Source organism: Eremomyces bilateralis (assembly GCF_010015585.1).
Source record: "Eremomyces bilateralis CBS 781.70 unplaced genomic scaffold P152scaffold_21, whole genome shotgun sequence".
Classification (NCBI taxonomy): domain Eukaryota; kingdom Fungi; phylum Ascomycota; class Dothideomycetes; order Eremomycetales; family Eremomycetaceae; genus Eremomyces; species Eremomyces bilateralis.
This window is the reverse complement of record NW_022985087.1, coordinates 305741-321915: the sequence shown is the minus strand read 5'-3', so window position 1 is coordinate 321915 and position 16175 is coordinate 305741. Positions and strand designations below refer to the sequence as shown.

Here is a 16175-nt window from a genome sequence, read left to right as displayed (position 1 = left end):
TCACTGCCATCATTAAGAAGATGATAATCAACTCTCTCGGAGCGAAGACGGCGCTTCCCAAGAGACATGGATAAGTCATCCATATTAAGAAAGAAGTTGCAACATATTGATATGCTTTGTATCTCTTAGAGCTCAAATCCTCTAGTTGGAGCATGTTGGGTAAACAAAAGTCGCGACTGCTGGGCATTCATTCATTGGCTCGGCTTTTGCCGAATAAGTCTTGGCATTATTTACGAATATTCGCGAATAATACGAATAAAACGTCTCGAAATTTAGTCGAATACGAATAATCGTTCCCAGGGAAAAGTCGAATACGAATAGCCAAAATCCTTATTCGTGTCCAGCCCTAACCACCACTCTTTCTCAAAGACCGAATACACGGCAAAGTTATGAAACGTGCAGACAAGGAGATACATACGAAGGATATGACCTGAACAAGTCCTGTATGATGCTAACTTACTCCGGTTAGATGTAAACAAACGACCCCTGTTCGCCTGGGATAATTCAGTTAAGCTTAAATTTAGTTTGGTGAGGGCGCCGGTGATGTTCGGTCGGCGACGAGCCATGACAGATATGAAATAATGAAACCCATATTCTGGAGAAGAGACGCCGTGTCTCACTGAGATCTAGTCAGGATTGATAACAATGAACAGACATGTCTAGAGCGAGGTCAATTGTACCCTGCCTCCGCCCAATCCTTCGACATGCTTCATCGTGTAGCCCTGGATGGGCATCCGCAGCCCGGTCCTCTCCTCTGGACCTGAGAGGAAACGAGAGGGCATTGGTCGCATGGTCTTTCGGACAGACGAGATGGTCTCATAATAAAACGCACATCGAAGACGACAAGCCGCATATTCTGTTCTGTGGATCCGATCATTTCAGTATCGCGGCCCTTCAAGCGGTCCTCAAGCGGGTAGAAGATGGGACGGTCGGGTCAGTGTCCGTGGTCTGTCGACCTGGGAAGCGAGTTGGTCGAGGGCTGAAGGAGATACGAGACGGTAAAAATACCAGGCACACGGTATTCCTACTGAGTTGGTCATGCTAACAGCATTAACTTCCAGTCCCGCTCAAGATATTCGCCCAATCCCACAACCTCCCTCTCCACGTCCTCCCCGCTGATACATTCACCAAATGGACACCACCGACCTCCCCCTCCCTCATCATCACCGCTTCCTTCGGCCTTTTGGTCCCTCCGCGCCTTTTACGACTCGCAAAACACGGCGGCATCAATCTCCACCCGTCCCTTCTCCCCGACCTACCTGGCGCCGGACCCATCCACCATGCGCTGTTGCAAGGACGGGAGTGGACGGGTGTGACCGTGCAGAGGCTGCATGAGACGAGCATGGATACAGGGACGGTAGTGGCGCAGCGGTGGGTAAAGGTTGAGGAGGGCATGAGCGTGGAGGAGTTAGTAGGATCGGTCACGGAAGAGGGGGCGAGGGTACTGGGCGCCGTGATTGATGGGAGGAAGTTTGTGCGAAGACAGTCAGACGTCGATAGCCACGGTGTCACTGTCGTAGAATCGAGCGATACCCAGCCGGCAGAGTCAAGCACGAACGTCGACCCAGCCCAGCCCCTACCCACCGCGCCATCCGTTCATGCAGAAACAGAGGCAGAGGCCGAATCTCCCCGCCGCCTCATCATCTCCCACGCCCCCAAAATCACCCCCTCAGACCGCCGCATCGCCTGGCCCACCATGTCCGCTCGCCACATAGCGCGCCGTTCCCGCATCCTCGCGAACCTCTGGGACACCACGACGTACGACGCTTGCATGGACCAGGTGAGCCCTCACCCCTCCTCCGATCAATCAAACCCGTCCGAAAACTCGGGTCTCGTGGCGAAGGTCCACGGAGCGAAACGCGTCATCTTCCAACATATCTCGGTTCCATCGCCAGGTCCAACACCGCTCTGGCATACCGTCAATCCGACGAGCACTGCGGACAACGAGACCGGGATCGCGGTGCCGTGTCGCGATGGGAGCGTCGGATGGGTGAAGGTACCGGGTTTTCTACGACCCGGGGACCCGGTGCTGCTGCCGTGGAGCGAGCCGACACCGTCCGATGACGGTGTCCCGGTGCTGTTCGCGATCGGCGGCCTGGGAGACGTACATGGGACGGAGGGCGATGATGCGCGCTATCCGCCTGTAGCTAGGACGCTACTCATCCCCGAGTCCGCGACCGTCGACAGTGGGTTGAGAGGGCAGGGGTTACAGACGTTGGCGCAGGAGATGATGGGGAGGGATGGCGGGATGAAGGTAAGGGTTATGAACGGGACGATCGGTGGAGATAATGGGGATGCGGAGGCGAGGCGAATGGAGCGGGTTGGAAAACGGAGATACTTGTGTGACGTGGATGCTGATGGGTGGAAGCTATTGCTGACGAAGTGGGAGAAGGTCCGAAATACCCAGAGTACGGAATTGTAAAGTCGAGCAATTGTACATAGACCGACGGACATAGTTTCGCCTGATAGCATATGTAGAATATTTTTTGATTAGGAGCTATGCTAAGCAGCTTATTTCTATATAATCACCAACTGCGCTGCTTTCCTCGAATGCTAGAGATATATATGACCGGCGTCGCCTTCATTAGCTGCTTCGCAGTCCCGTTCCAATCACATCCGTTATCATACAAAAGCCTTTCCCCATCTCTCATAAGGCACTCTTTGGCAGAACCGAATCACCAGGTACCAATGCAACTTCCATCCGTCACCCCGGTTAAACATTAGCCGGAACGCGTCCCAAGATTAGCCGGCGAACGCCCCTGGAAGCTTCACATCGGTTGCTCGTCTCTCTTCCAATGGGCTAACCGGCTCGTTCTCCTTCTCATCGTCTGGCGTCCCAAACGACGGGCTGACGCTCCCGCTCGACACATCATCCTTCTGATGCTGTTCCCGCTCCCGATCTTCCCTCTCCCCTTTCTCCTCGACCGCGCGATCCTCGACAACCGAATCCAACGCTTCCCCGCTACCGACCGTGTTGCCTGTCCGCGCACTCTCACTACTAACCCGGAGCGTCATGTCCCTCGTTTCCGCCTCGTCCAACCGCCCCTCCGCCTTCCCCTCCCCATCCACTTCGATCTTCGGCACCACCCCACCCCCGATCCTCGCCCAAAACATCCTCTCCCGCAACCGCACGCACTCCTCCCACAGCCGCCCGGTCACCTCCTTCTCCTTCTCCCGATCTTCCGCTCCCTGCGTGCCCCCCGTCAAATGTCCCCCCACCCCCCTTCGCAAAAACGCCACCAGCTCTGCCGCAGCTCGCACCCGCGCGACGCAGTACCCACACAACGGATACTTCGTCCGCTCCCCCTCCTCGCTCACCCGGAAACAGTGCCGCCGTGCGTACGCCTCGTCCACGTATCCCCCGCCCCGCTTATCCGCCCCGGTCACCACCTTCCGGTTCTCCCCGCACAGCGCGCACGGGTGGACCGGCCCGTGGTTCCGAGGGAGGAACTTCTCCGCCGCGGTCGTCAGGCTGAGCGCCATGCCGGATCGCTCGGGTCGCTCGGGGGGGCCGGTGGCAGCAGAGTCGTGGGTGAGGCCGCGATTGCGGCCGTTGAGACGCTCGGCGGAGGCGTGGGCGTCGGCGCCGAGCATGCCGAGGCTACGGCGCTTGGAGGTGCCGGGGGTTTGGGGGGAGGTGGCGTTTTTGGCGGGAGGGGGGCCGAAGGGTTCGACGACGAGGGTGCCGGCGGCGAGGGCGGCCATGACGGTGCGGCGGGCGAAGAAGGAGAGGCCGGGGGCGAGGTCGAGGCGGAGTGTGGGGTCGATGTCTTCAGTGAGGACGCGCTTGTAGAATTTGCTGTCCTTGAGGGTGGAGGTGAGGAGTTGGTGGTGGAGTTGGCTGCCGGGGGCGAGAGTATCGGGGTTGGAGGGGTGGAGGGTAGGTGAGGAGCCGGTGGTCGGGGAAGGAGGGGATATGGGGTGTGCGAGAGAGATGGCATGCGCCATGGCGGTGTAATTCCCGGAGGACGCTCGGCTGGCGGGCGCGGAGACGGAAGAGGGTTGCGGTGGGGGCGAAGGGAGGGAAGTGGGCGGGAGGGTACGGCTAGTTCGGAGTAGAGTGGAGAAATCATCGTAAGAATGCAGATCGGTGCGGAGGACGGGTTGGAGGAGGTCGGGGAGGGTGAGTGCCGTGGACGGTGTGACAGATGCTTGTGAGATGATTGCGGGCTTGAACGTCGCGTGTTTGGCGGCGTCAAAGTCAGGTTGGCGGATGGTTGGGGTGGGAGGAGCGGGTGTTGCATGAGGTGTCGTTGGTGAGGATTGAGAGGGGGATCCAGACTCGGATATGGATTGCAATACGGTTTTCAGGTCGGTGAGCTGGGACTGATGTTGCTTGACGAGGTCTTCCGCTTCGCGTAGCTGAGCGCGCAGGTGTGAGGCGGTGCGATCGGACTGGGTCTTGAGCTCGTCCATGTCGCGCTGATTCTTTTCTTTCGTATCTTTGAGCTGTTGTTGTGATTGTCTTCGGAGATCTTCCACTTCTCGCTTCCATTGCGACTTCAACCCTTCAGCTCGGCGGTCGAAAGATTCTTGTTGCTCCTGTGTTTTAACCCGTTCCTGCGCCACCATCTGTCTATGGTTAGTATAAGCTTGTCCTCAAACTGTCCACTTTGTCTTACATTATTCGCTTGCGTAAACAGGTTCGCACTCAGCTCTTCCAACTCCTTCTCGATTTTGTCCTTCGTCTTCTCTGACGCTATCCTCCTCTCCCGCTCCTCCGCCAGGTCATTCCTAAGCTTCGTGTCCGTCTTCTCTACGTCCTCCCTCTTGATCAGCACCCCCTCTTGCACTGACACTTTGTGCCGTTTATTCTCTGCCTCCAGCGTCTTCAGCTTCTCCATCGCCTGCTCTAACTCATGCCGCGTCTGCTGCAACGAATCATCCAGGTTCGTCTGGTGATTCATGGCATTGATCAACTTGGTCGTCAATACCGAGACCTCATTTTGAATCGCGCCCTCCTCTGACCCCGAATCGGTTCGCGACAATGCTTGTGCCGGATGTCCGGACAGCGGACTCGGGGTCCGTGGATCTGGAATGGTGTTCATATCGCTGTCGTAGTTGGGATCGGCGCGTAAATGTGGAGGGATAACCGGCGGTGCTAGAGCCATCGACATGCCTGGGTTCGGGTGCCCAGGTGTGGGAGGGAGGTTGAGGATGCAGCGCTTCGAGTGGATGTCGGAGGATAGGGTGTGTGAATGAGAGAAGTCCGGGGAAGCGCGGTAATTACACCACCGAATGTGAAATTTGTGTAAGGTGAGGAGATGACTGGTCCCCTTTGAGATCTTCAATCCGCACGTTGGTCTTTAGTTTGCCGGACCGGTAGGATGCAGCCAAATAGCGTGAGCGGCTTCTTTAACCGCGGAATGTTCACGTTCCTTCGCGATGGAGGGTGACTGGCGCAACCCGCACGAATTCAAGGAGCGGTAATGCGGTCGGACGAGAATCCGAAAATAACCAGCGAGGTTGCAGATACTTCTACCCGGTATCCTGACTTCGCCACGATGCTTGCGCTCAACTTTCACATAGCTCGACTATCCCCTGTTGATTGTTATTGTTGAACCGGGAGTGTTCCTGGTCTGGATTGCGGCGCGGACTGGGGTATCTCGATCAACCGGATCCAGGGTCGTATCTCTGCTATGACGGCTATGACGGCTATGGCATGGCACGGAACTGGGTCTAGGTCGAGACTCGAGTCTCAATACCGCTGGCGTGCCGGTTGAAAAGGGGGTGATAATAGAGGACGGTCAAAGTTCCAAGGAGAGAATTAGAAGACCTAACCTTTTGCTTCGATAGATTGAAGTCCAGTCTGGATATGCTGGCAAGTCGGCGGGCGGCTCTTTAGAGTTGGGACGGGTCGGGAGTCGGCGCTTCTGAGTCTCTGTTGGACTGTTGGATTGTTGGAGGTATTTGAAACCCGATGGCCGACATGAATTATGGCTCTAGTTAAAATAAAATCTGACAGTTAATATAGGTATCTATCCGCCTGATATCTTCGGACTACCAGCATTGGAATCAACTAGAAAGCATTGATTGTGAACATTCGACATCAATGATTCAATTGCAGCTGCGATGATTGAACATCTGATGCACGTGATGTGGGGAGCCACGTGTTGGTGCCTTGCAGAAATTGGCAGGCAATAAGGCATTAATATATTTCCTGGCTCTAAAATGTTGCCTTGTTACCTTGTCGCCTCAACGACTTGGACGAGGGATCCTCTGATGGATCTCGATCGCGTCCATCGGTTCATGAGTGAATGAGTGAATCCTATCACCAACCATTAAGCTCTTGCTCGATATCTCACAATACAATCCCCGAGTTGGGCTGCGCACGCCCAACCATTCATCATGGCGACCAGCAAAGATATGCGCGAGATCATGGGCCTTGGGGCTGCTGGTCCTAAACCCGTCATCAAAGAACATCGACCGGCGCAACCACGACCGCGACTAAGTAAGGACTCGCTTTTTGAAATAGGAAAATCAGTACTAAAAGGTGATTCCAATAGCTGGCATCAGCCGAGAGGTTCAGGCTTTGATGGGTGAACGCGGCGTCCCTCCAGTCGTTCTAGCAGATAGTAGCAAGGCCTACAAGCCGAATCGAATACGAAGCGATCTCGTCGTGAGGAAATGGAAACACAAACCTTTCACAAATCCGGCCCGCAAAGATGGTTTGGTACTCCGCCACTGGAGACGGACGGACGAGAAGGCGACGCCGAAACCGATGGCAAGCGGCGAAACCGAAGAAGACGCAGAGAGCCCGGAACCGGAGTTAGAAGTCACCTATGACTTCGCAAAGTACGATATCGAAATCACCGGCGCAAGCTACGACGACTCACAGTACGAAACCCATTTCCACGACGAGAATTGGACGAAGGAGGAGACCGACTACCTCGTGGATGTCGTCAAAGAGTACTACCATCGATGGCCTTTAATCGCTGATCGATACGACTATCGCCCTCCGAGCAGCGACTCCTCGACACCCACCGAAGAACCCCAAACCTCACTCATCAAACCCCGCAGTATGGAGGAACTCAAGAAACGCTACTACACCATCTGGGCCAAGTCGATGGAACTGTCCACCCGCGGCGGCCTCTCCAACATGAACGAAACCGAATTCGCCCTCCACGAAACCCTCCGTTCCTTCAACCCTAAAACCGCCTCCGACCGCAAGCGTGTCGCCGACTCCCTCCTCACCCGTAACGCTGACGAAGTCAAAGAAGAAGAACATCTCCTCGCCGAACTCCAGCGCATCGTCGCGAACTCGCAGCGCTTCGACCTCGAACGCGCCGAGCTGCGGACGCGTCTCGAATATCCACATTCGGTGGCATCCCCCGCACAGTATCAGACGAGCCAGGGCCTCTCCACCCTGTTCTCCGCCCTGATCCAAACCGAGCGCATGCGCAAACGTCTGCCCGGTCCCGGTGGTGTCCCCGCACGACTCAGCCTTGGCATGGGCGATGCAGCCAACGGCTCCCCCTCCACCGCCGCCGGCGGCAACACTACGACGCCCGTGTCCGCCGGCCACCGCGAAAGCCTCTCCGCCTCACAAAAGAAAGGCTCCGTGTCCGCCGGTGCGGCGCCCACGCCTGTCCGCACTATCTCGCCGCGCCAGGAAGCGCGCTACGGCATCACCACGCACGACCGGTTAGCGTCTGGGGTGACATTCCGGAGCGATAAGGTGCTCAAGATGCGACAGGCGAAGTCAGGGGTGCAGACGCAGAAGATCGCGGCCGCGCTGGCGGAGCTGGGAATTCCGGACCTGATCCAGCTGCCGACGAGCCGGGTGTGCGAAGCGTTTGAGAAGGTGGTGGCGGGGATTGGGCGGTTGTTGGAGGCGAGGAAGACGGCGGAGCGGGAGGAGGGGGAGATTCAGGTGGCGGAGAAGGTGCGGGCGGAGCGGTTGGGGTTGAGTACGGGGGAGGAAGGGAATCCGAAGATGAAGGTGGAGAATGTCGAACAGAATGGAAATGGAGCGGACGAGGAGAAGGATGCCGAAAGCGAAGCAGAGGCGGATGCAGATGGGGGAGGGAATCAAGCGAACGAGGAGGATTCTGATGCCGGGGATGAACCAGATGCTACAGAACCACAAGCACGGGAAGAGCCAGAGGAGGAGAAGCTGAGACCCACATCCGCTGGCTCACTTTCGACAGTCACCAGAGCAGGACGGAAACGAAGTGCAAGCGTGCTGAGTCAGGCTAGTCGAGGCTCGAGAGGGAGCGTGAAGAAAGCTCGAAAGTAGAGCGGGTGTGAGCCTGTTATTCAGCTACTGTACTTAATTACTTGTAGGATCATAGGCAGCGCGCGACAAGTATTTAAATACCGTCTACGATGTCACTACCATCATATCATACATATTTTTGTGTTGTGCTTTGGAATAGAAATGCCTACTCGAAGTTTACATCTAAATGGTAAGTGTGCTTGAATCCATTTGTTTGCGCAGGAGTAGGCAAACCTTTCCAGCATGACTGCAGCTGAGGATTGGCAATGATCGAGGCGGTTGGGGTGGCGGTGGGCGCGGTGGGCAGTGGGAGTTGGCGGTTGTCACGTGCAGGTCGTTGTGTTGGGGACTTGGGGTTGGGGCTGTGACTTCCTAAATAGGAAATCTAAAATGGGAAAAATGTCCTTCCTAAATAGGAAATCAAAAAGTCGAGCTCGAGGTCGACCGAGGGTAGAGGTACGTCTTACTAATTCTTTGGATTTCCCCATTTTGGTATGGTGTAATATATAGGCCACTCAGAGACGCGTATCTGTGCAATCGGTCGTGCTGCATCCCAAAGGGGCTAGCGCATTATGTCAGCCAATCATTTCTTTGCAATTCACCAATTCACCTTCCCTCGTTGTGTTCGCAGCACATCGTCACATCGTGAGCTGCTGATCGCATCTTCGACAACCCATACAGGCTAGGTCCAACTACACAGTCCAGCGGCAGATTCCCGGAGTTCCGAAGTCATGAAGGCCATCTTCCGCGCGAAGAAGCTGGACATTGGCAGCTTCATCAATGCCAAAGTGATCCGCGATCATACGAAGCGGAAAGTCTTTGCGGAGCATGAGACGGAGCGGTATGTCTTATCCCCAGTCTCCTGCATCGTCGTCAATCGTCTTTGGAACCAGTCCGGAGGAGGCAGCCGGAAATAATATTGGACTCGTAACTGATGCGGGTGTTGAACCAACAGACAAGCCCTTCGATACATGATCCGGAACACCACCCTCTCTCCTCGAACCCGAACGATCGCGCAGTTGAAGCTCACGCAGATGCATTCCTACACGAACCCGACACAGATTAAGAATCGCTGTATTGCTTCAGGGAGAGGCAGAGGCGTAATGAGCGATTTTAGGTTGGCCAGGGTACGTACACTCGATGCCCATGACGGTCGATCGGAGAAGCAACCACAGGATGCGACTGCGGTGCTCTGGATGAGAGAAGGCATGGAAAATTTACTAACAACTATGGCTACAGTTTCAATTTCGATTACATGCATTGAAGGGACATCTTCCTGGTGTTAAGAAAGCGAGCTGGTAAAGTCGGAGCACGACCATGGGTGGCATAGACGAGGAGAGATACACTGTATAAAGAAAGGCATGGGGCGGCGTTTGGGTCGGACATCCTTCTGTACAAAAGGGAGCGGAAGAATCAAGGTGGCCATCTCCGCATTGGAACCGCGGAAAACTTCGCATATTGCTGCAGCTTGCCGTGATTCTCCTACCTTCTACTGGTGTCTCTGTTCGCTCCATTGTATTGCGCTCCTCCTTTCTTCGGCTTTTTTTGCTTGAATGTGTGAACGGCCAAAGCGGTCAGATGCGCATTGAATGATCGGAAGAATCACGCTGTCTTGCGTCAAACAACCAACAGTTCCCAAGCAATCCTGCCGCGGTGGTCGCACAAACAACGACGCTGTCAATCCGATCGCCATCTTCCCGTTTGGTCATTCGTGATTGTTATTTTTCTCACTCGCTTCGCTTTACACATCAACTCCGCTTTCCCCATTCCCTTGAGCCGGATCCAATACTCCGACTGGACCCAACTGAATCGCCCTCCGCTACTTCCAGGGCCAAGTTGTCGGGCAACTGTGACACCTTCCTCCACAGGCGGCAAGCTGGTTAAGTGCGGAGTTTCTCTGGGGCCTAGATTTCCACGTTACGCAACCGGCATGAGTCCCAAGGAGAGGTAGGGCTTTTATAAACGAACGGAATTTGTGCTTATAAGAACTGAGACATTGGAAGCGTGCGGAAGAAGGAAGTCCGTCCTGGAAATTCACTCAATCCACTTTCTGTAGTTCGTTTTGATGGTCTGCCTCCTTCAGGCAATGGTCATGTCACATTCACTTATTCCTTCTCTCTAAACACTTCTACCTCCGTTTACGTCTTTCATCTTTCATCTTTCATCTTTCGTTATCCTCTTCTGCAAAACAATCGCTACACCAAATTCGTCATCATGTTCCGCCTCATGGAGGATGGTCTGCCCAAAGACCCAGAGTTCCCTGCCAACCTGAAGGAATTGGGTTATTACATCACGGAAGACGACAAAATTCGCAAGATCGACAAACCCGATGAGAAATTTCAGTTCTACATCACTGACATTTGGCGATGGAACGAGGTGCAACGGGAAGCAATGCACAGTGAGTGATTCGACATCCATTCAAAGGAAATGTCATACTCACGAGATCTCCAGAATGCATCCGCCTTGAGGTCGAGCGGCGTCTCCTTGGACTCTGCATCCGAAAGCTCTATATGTACCCGTTCGACGCGAACAAGATCCCCAGCGTGGAAAAGCCCGATGGCCCACATGTCGCCATCTACGCCACCGACCCTGAGAAACTTCGACTGAAGAAACGGGTCTTGATCCTGGTCAATGATCAGCTACAGGACTTCGGAGTCCTCGCCTACAGGATTTTGTGCGGCGAAGGCGGCATCAACAAAGGGAGCGTGGCCGGTGTCGTTCAGGAACTCATCCGCCGCAGCAAGCAGTTTTACTGCAAGAAAGATGGGAAGTCGAAGGCGGGAGAGATCTTCGATGAGACAGAACCCGACCCAATCGATAGTGCGAACGGCGAGAAGCCCGGAGGTACAAAGACTGCTACCGCAGCCGATGAGGACGACGGCATCCCGGGTATTGTTATCCTCAACCCAGGTGGACGACTCTACTCGTTCCAGATGAAGGAGAACATGTCCCAGCAGTCATGGATGGCGCGTCGACGTAGTTCCGCCGTCCATCCCGCACATAACATTGACGAGGAGTACAATCTGGTGGAAGGACACAAGACCGTCCAAGACCATATCAGCTCCGTGTTCAAACAGGTCGTCGCTGACCCTACCTTTGTTGCGAACGGGGCCGAAGTCTACGTTGTCGGGCTCTACGACGGGGCGGACATCCTGATGGATTTTCTCAAGGAAGAATATCTGGACTACGTTGGTCAACTCTCCGGTATGGCGCTGATCAACCCAAGCGAGGTCTGCTGCAGCGAAATCGAGGAAATCAACCTCGCGACCTTCCTAGCGCGCCGTACCCGTTCATGGGTTCGAGATGATGAAATCTTAGATACTCCTCTCTCAATTCCGCCCAACTCGATCAGCCAGCCCAAGTCAGTCGTGGATTCCGATGCAGCCTTGGTACGAGGGAGGAATATTGATGGAAATTCCAGCAAGGAGAAGATTGATGCACTAGAAACTGGAAGGGTCTTCTGGACGGAGATTATGAACAAGGAGCAGCGCCTTTCTGACAACTCGGCCGACCAGACCGAGAATATCGTGTCGTACCTCAACGCACTCAACAGCACGGGACTTGGCGAAAATGCGGTGTTCGACTCCAGCGAGAGCAGTGCCGGTAGCCCTCCAACCCAAGCGCAAGAAGCCGCCGCCGCGCAAGTTGCCGCCTTCCGCTCCGAGAATTTTCCCTCCGGGGCAATTCACCCGCCAGCCGAAGGCGTCCATGTGCAAGATTTCGCCGATATGAACGATAGCGAGGAGACTCTCACCGACACCACGCCCACCATCTCCCCTCCGTACAACACGCCAGCGTCGCACTGGACCTTGACCACCGCGACTCCCAATGCCACGAGTCGTCGAAATACTTTCAGCTCCCCGGGGCGTGCATGCGGTACGCTCCATCCGAGCGCGTCAATGGTGTCTATCTCCTCCTCCTCGGGTGCCATCGAGTCGTCCGCGTTCCCCATGCTTTCCGCCGGCCCCAACCACGAAGTCGCAGAATGCGTCTTCCCCTCTCTCCTCGGCCGGGTCATCTCCTTCTTCGAAGACATCTCCCTCACCAAGCCGCAGCCGAGCACCTACCGCAACCCGGGTTTCGTCATCCCCGACCGCGTCGCCAAGCGTCTCGAAGAGATGGCAACGAGGGCGAATGACGAGACGTACCACGACGCGTCCGAGGCGCTTAGTTCGGAAGAGGGCGATGCCGGTGGAACGGATGGCAATGACGATGACACGCCTCTCCACATGGAGTTCCGTGAGAGTGACGCCAACCATGGGAAGGCGCGCTTGAACGAGGAGGACGATGAGCTAGCCGACCAGACATCGTACGCGACGCGGCTGGAGGATTACGTCCGACGGAACGAAGGGCTCGTGAGCTTTGCCATCGGGGTTGAGGGTACTGGAGAGGGGCATTCGCCTCCGGATACGCACCCGGTACTCCCGATTAGAAGCAGTGCATGTCCCTCTTCCGCTGGTCCTTCTGGCTCGGCAAGCCACCGGCGTGGTTCTGGTGGACCCTTGCTCAACGTCGGCGATCGTCGAATGGGAATCGGCGGCGCTGGACCGACGCACGGTGGGAAACCTTCCCAAGTTCCCCCGACGGATCAATCCGAGGCCAGCCTAGATAACGAGGACGAGAAGGCGGTCTTCAAAGGTCTGGGTGGCGGCCTCACTGTCCCCACTGGCTCTCCCGAGAAGTCGTCCAGTGGGGCTACTGCAACTAGCTCAGGCTCGAAGAACAAGGAGGAAGAGAAGGAGGAAGAGAAGGAGGAGGATAAAGAGGACGATAAAGATGACGACAAAGAGGAGATGGTGATGATTGCCGGAGCGAAGGTCCCGAAAAGCCTGATCGAGGCGGCAGGCCTAAGCGGAACGCCGGCGCGCGGGGAGGTGGTCGACAAGGAGATTGATTGAGGCACATTCATGAGCGTTTCATAGGGTTATCGGCAGGGAATGCAGTGCTTTAGCATAAATCTGCGAGAGAAAACGGGAGTAATTCGAAGTCCACGCGATCCCATGGATTCATCATGGACACTGGATGATGCTGCATTCGGGAATCTGGGATAGTATGGTTACGGATGGTCTTTTAGTAACAGGATGGTGTATCATACTGGAATAATGGAAAAGCTGCTCGGCTAATCGCCTATGTAGCCGGCGGCCTCGTCGAGCTTCATTTATGAGGCCGTTTTATGGAGTTAATCTGCCATGCTCTGACGCCAATCAGAACTCCTTTATGGATACGGTACTCTATCCATACTCTCTCCATGGATCTCTCCAACCTGGAATTGAGCCATGCCCCGGTCCCCACCAACTTTGTTGCATATGCCTATGATGCTATCGAATTTCAAACGTCAACCACGCCAATTGAATCATTACTAATAATTGTATGGGCTCTACGTTAGTCCTAGGTGCTCGGTATGTGGATGAAAATCCAGACATGAAACGGTGTAGAAGCTAAATGCGCGCTGCAAAGCAAATACAACTGATGGTCGTCAAATACAGAGTGATCCCTGCACCTATGCAGCGCGTCGATGGTTGAGGGCGAGCATCTGACCTCGCGCGCAATCGCTCATTTATAGTAGACAGTAGGCCCGCGTCGACCATTGTAATGATTGCGGATCGCTGTTCTGGCGTAAGATCTGCATCCTTACGCCAATTGCCGCTAATTCACCCAAAATTGAGCGTTCCATCATTAAAATTGATGAAGATATTGATCATCTAAAATCTAGAGTCGTTTTGACGCGTCTCGTGGTTGTTGGGGCCTGTGCACGATTTGACCGGATTAGGGGATTACTCATTACTGACTCATTACTCTGACCCCACACAGTACCATATCCAAATTCACTGTTCGAGTGCAAGCTAGGGCTCGGCGACGTGACGGGCAATGCACTCAACCAAAGTAGCCTTAGGGTCCTAGATCTAATCCTTTGGCCTGCGACAGTTCTATTCGATAGATTGCAACGGCTTAGCAACAATTACACCCCTTTATGGGATCTTTCGCTAGTTATCCTTTACACGTTTTATCAGCAAGGTTGTCACAATGGATGAACCCTTCTCACCGGAAGCTTGCAGTGCATTTCATAATCGACTCGTCCATCCTGTGGCCGAACAACTCCAAACAGCCACTAGTTGCAACTTGACAGACCTTATATTATGAGTGTATCCGCACCTTTTGGACATCCCAAATATGATCGAGCTCCCAATCGATTGCTGTCGCAATTTGACATGATTTCGGACAGCCATGACCGATTCCCAGAGCTAACGCCTTTTGCATGTCAGCCGTTTCCTGGAAGTATTTTCTTCGATCTGGAAGTATTAGACCCCGAATACAGTTCTGTTGTACGACTTTATCGTGGCTCCTGTTGCTATGAAGATGATGGGCTCGTCTTCGATCAGGAGACGCTGTTGGCTCATTGGCACCACGATTTCCAACCGATGCCACCGAAAGAGCATTGGAAGCCATTAGACTCTATCCTTAGAAAGTGGCTCTCCGAGTTCGAAAGGGGAAAATTCTCCTTTTCTAGTAACAATCCTACTTATGTACCGTGGGCTACCCAAGACTTAGAAGAGGCTATTCAAGCATGGGAGACTCTTTTAAACGTTATCGAGGCAAATATGCCTGGCCATACTACCGAGTCCCGCCGTGAAAACCCCTTACCGACGAATATCCTCGACCAGTATACGCTGAGTTCATTTACTAAAGCGTTCCTTTCGCGGGCACGATTGCCTTCATTCAAATATGTTGCTCCGGGGGTTACCTATTTCACTCCGGACTTATTCCATGCAGTTTACTCTTCCGAACCACGCGATTCTCAACGATTGCCCCGGTACGAGGATACAGACGGGAATGAAGTTGTGACGCTTATTCTCCCGGCCGAATGCTCCATACCTTATCCCGGGGGGGCTGGCTCCGCCGATAGGGAGGGATTTGCGAGGTTTACAGTTTCTCGTCGAGCTGGTCTTTATACGACAGGGGACGCAAGCTACGCTGATGGAGTCAGGCTTGTCGATTCTGTTGATAGTAACCGAAAGATCCTAGATTATCAACCACCACGCTACCCCTGGGGGCCCACTCGTTCTCCTCGTCTTGCAGATTATACAAAAGTGGGCAGAGCTTGTCCAGAACAAATTCTGGGCGGTTGATCACGATGGGGTAAAGACGAGCATCGATTGGTTTCTAGAAAACAATGTTACGCTAGAATGGTCTTTGTAAGGGTCTATTGTCACAAGAAGCTATATCTGCCCTTCTCCCCCAGGACCCCTGAGTGTAAGTTACTGGCACGCTCCTGAATAGCAGTTCCCAGGACCACAATGATTAGAAGTAACCTCCCTCCCTATGTGGCGGGCATCCCTACGTACCGAGCTAAACCATGGGTACTTTGACTTCAGAGCAAGCCAGACTCTGCACACAGATTGAAATTCCAATAGTTGTATATAAATTGTGTGCTGTAGTCATTCCTTGCTGTTCGAAAACCTTCACCCGCGAAAATTACGTTGGAGTGCCGCGTTCTCGCCTGATTTCCGGAGATTTTCTCTTCATAGCTTAACTGAATTCCGCCACTATACCACCACCATCGAGCTCTTGTTGCTTTTATAACTCACTAAAGGCCCTTATCTAGGCCTTAGAGTCCTATAACGATGCTAGAAATCTTTTCAATGATGTAATCGCTATAGCGTGCAAGTTTGCGCAGTTCGCCACGCAGGTAGACACTTCCCATCGAGACGATAACAATCCAGGCAAGCATAAAAGGATTATGCATCTATCATATACATAGATAACTGTCGCAGGCCAAGGCATCAGCTCTAGGAGTCCGAGGCTACAAACTGCGATAGGAACGCTGTCGCTAATTACTTGGCCTTTCTTAGAAGGCCTCTTAGCCGCCCTACGAGAAGTCTTCTTTTCGATGTGCCGCTCGACTTTAGTTCCTGATCTGTTGATGGCTGACCTGACAAAAGATACACTCCTGTTTCAG

The 16175-nt window shown here is 54.0% G+C and overlaps 7 protein-coding genes across 7 annotated transcripts in view; 5 read left to right on the top strand and 2 right to left on the bottom strand.

The window, feature by feature from the left end:
- The first annotated feature begins 589 nt into the window (after positions 1 to 589).
- P152DRAFT_422054 (Formyltransferase) lies at positions 590 to 2512 on the top strand. The gene is made up of 2 exons (XM_033677183.1): positions 590 to 998; positions 1062 to 2512. The coding sequence occupies exons 1-2, from the start codon at positions 656 to 658 to the stop codon at positions 2420 to 2422; spliced, it is 1704 nt and encodes a 567-aa protein (XP_033531604.1). The 5' UTR covers positions 590 to 655; the 3' UTR covers positions 2423 to 2512.
- Positions 2513 to 2742: 230 nt separating this feature from the next.
- P152DRAFT_402461 (uncharacterized protein) lies at positions 2743 to 5117 on the bottom strand (the record flags this gene model as incomplete). The annotated part of the gene is made up of 3 exons (XM_033676653.1): positions 2743 to 3450; positions 3676 to 4442; positions 4613 to 5117. 3 exons carry the CDS (start codon positions 5115 to 5117, stop codon positions 2743 to 2745), a joined length of 1980 nt encoding a protein of 659 aa, XP_033531603.1.
- A 1062-nt stretch (positions 5118 to 6179) lies between these two features.
- Positions 6180 to 8290, top strand: P152DRAFT_144667 (uncharacterized protein). Its single transcript, XM_033673885.1, has 2 exons — positions 6180 to 6451; positions 6507 to 8290. Exons 1-2 carry the CDS (start codon positions 6349 to 6351, stop codon positions 8237 to 8239), a joined length of 1836 nt encoding a protein of 611 aa, XP_033531602.1. The 5' UTR covers positions 6180 to 6348; the 3' UTR covers positions 8240 to 8290.
- A 659-nt stretch (positions 8291 to 8949) lies between these two features.
- Positions 8950 to 9520, top strand: P152DRAFT_402481 (glucocorticoid receptor-like (DNA-binding domain); the record flags this gene model as incomplete). Its single annotated transcript, XM_033676655.1, has 3 exons — positions 8950 to 9059; positions 9174 to 9345; positions 9458 to 9520. 3 exons carry the CDS (start codon positions 8950 to 8952, stop codon positions 9518 to 9520), a joined length of 345 nt encoding a protein of 114 aa, XP_033531601.1.
- A 652-nt stretch (positions 9521 to 10172) lies between these two features.
- P152DRAFT_144656 (uncharacterized protein) lies at positions 10173 to 13254 on the top strand. Its single transcript, XM_033673884.1, has 2 exons — positions 10173 to 10616; positions 10670 to 13254. Exons 1-2 carry the CDS (start codon positions 10433 to 10435, stop codon positions 13114 to 13116), a joined length of 2631 nt encoding a protein of 876 aa, XP_033531600.1. The 5' UTR covers positions 10173 to 10432; the 3' UTR covers positions 13117 to 13254.
- Positions 13255 to 14096: 842 nt separating this feature from the next.
- P152DRAFT_144640 (uncharacterized protein) lies at positions 14097 to 15459 on the top strand. Its single transcript, XM_033673883.1, has one exon. The coding sequence runs from the start codon at positions 14356 to 14358 to the stop codon at positions 15343 to 15345; it is 990 nt and encodes a 329-aa protein (XP_033531599.1). The 5' UTR covers positions 14097 to 14355; the 3' UTR covers positions 15346 to 15459.
- Positions 15460 to 15824: 365 nt separating this feature from the next.
- P152DRAFT_509035 (TPR repeat protein) overlaps positions 15825 to 16175 on the bottom strand; it is a gene marked incomplete at both ends in the record, with an annotated part of 3689 nt that continues 3338 nt past the window's right edge. Inside the window, one exon of the mRNA XM_033682612.1 lies at positions 15825 to 15962. Within this exon, the coding sequence (XP_033531598.1) occupies positions 15825 to 15962 (138 nt within the window). The remainder of the gene's footprint in view (positions 15963 to 16175) is intronic.

What these genes read in the sequence shown, in the direction of transcription:
- P152DRAFT_144640 (XM_033673883.1), top strand. Translation starts at nt 14,356, where the DNA reads ATGAGTGTATCCGCACCTTTTGGACATCCCAAATATGATCGAGCTCCC.
- P152DRAFT_144656 (XM_033673884.1), top strand. Translation starts at nt 10,433, where the DNA reads ATGTTCCGCCTCATGGAGGATGGTCTGCCCAAAGACCCAGAGTTCCCT. An exon ending in GCAACGGGAAGCAATGCACA is followed by an intron (nt 10,617 to 10,669) that starts GTGAGTGATTCG and finishes CGAGATCTCCAG; the next exon opens with AATGCATCCGCCTTGAGGTC.
- P152DRAFT_422054 (XM_033677183.1), top strand. Translation starts at nt 656, where the DNA reads ATGTCTAGAGCGAGGTCAATTGTACCCTGCCTCCGCCCAATCCTTCGA. An exon ending in GCTGAAGGAGATACGAGACG is followed by an intron (nt 999 to 1,061) that starts GTAAAAATACCA and finishes ATTAACTTCCAG; the next exon opens with TCCCGCTCAAGATATTCGCC.
- P152DRAFT_144667 (XM_033673885.1), top strand. Translation starts at nt 6,349, where the DNA reads ATGGCGACCAGCAAAGATATGCGCGAGATCATGGGCCTTGGGGCTGCT. An exon ending in GCAACCACGACCGCGACTAA is followed by an intron (nt 6,452 to 6,506) that starts GTAAGGACTCGC and finishes TGATTCCAATAG; the next exon opens with CTGGCATCAGCCGAGAGGTT.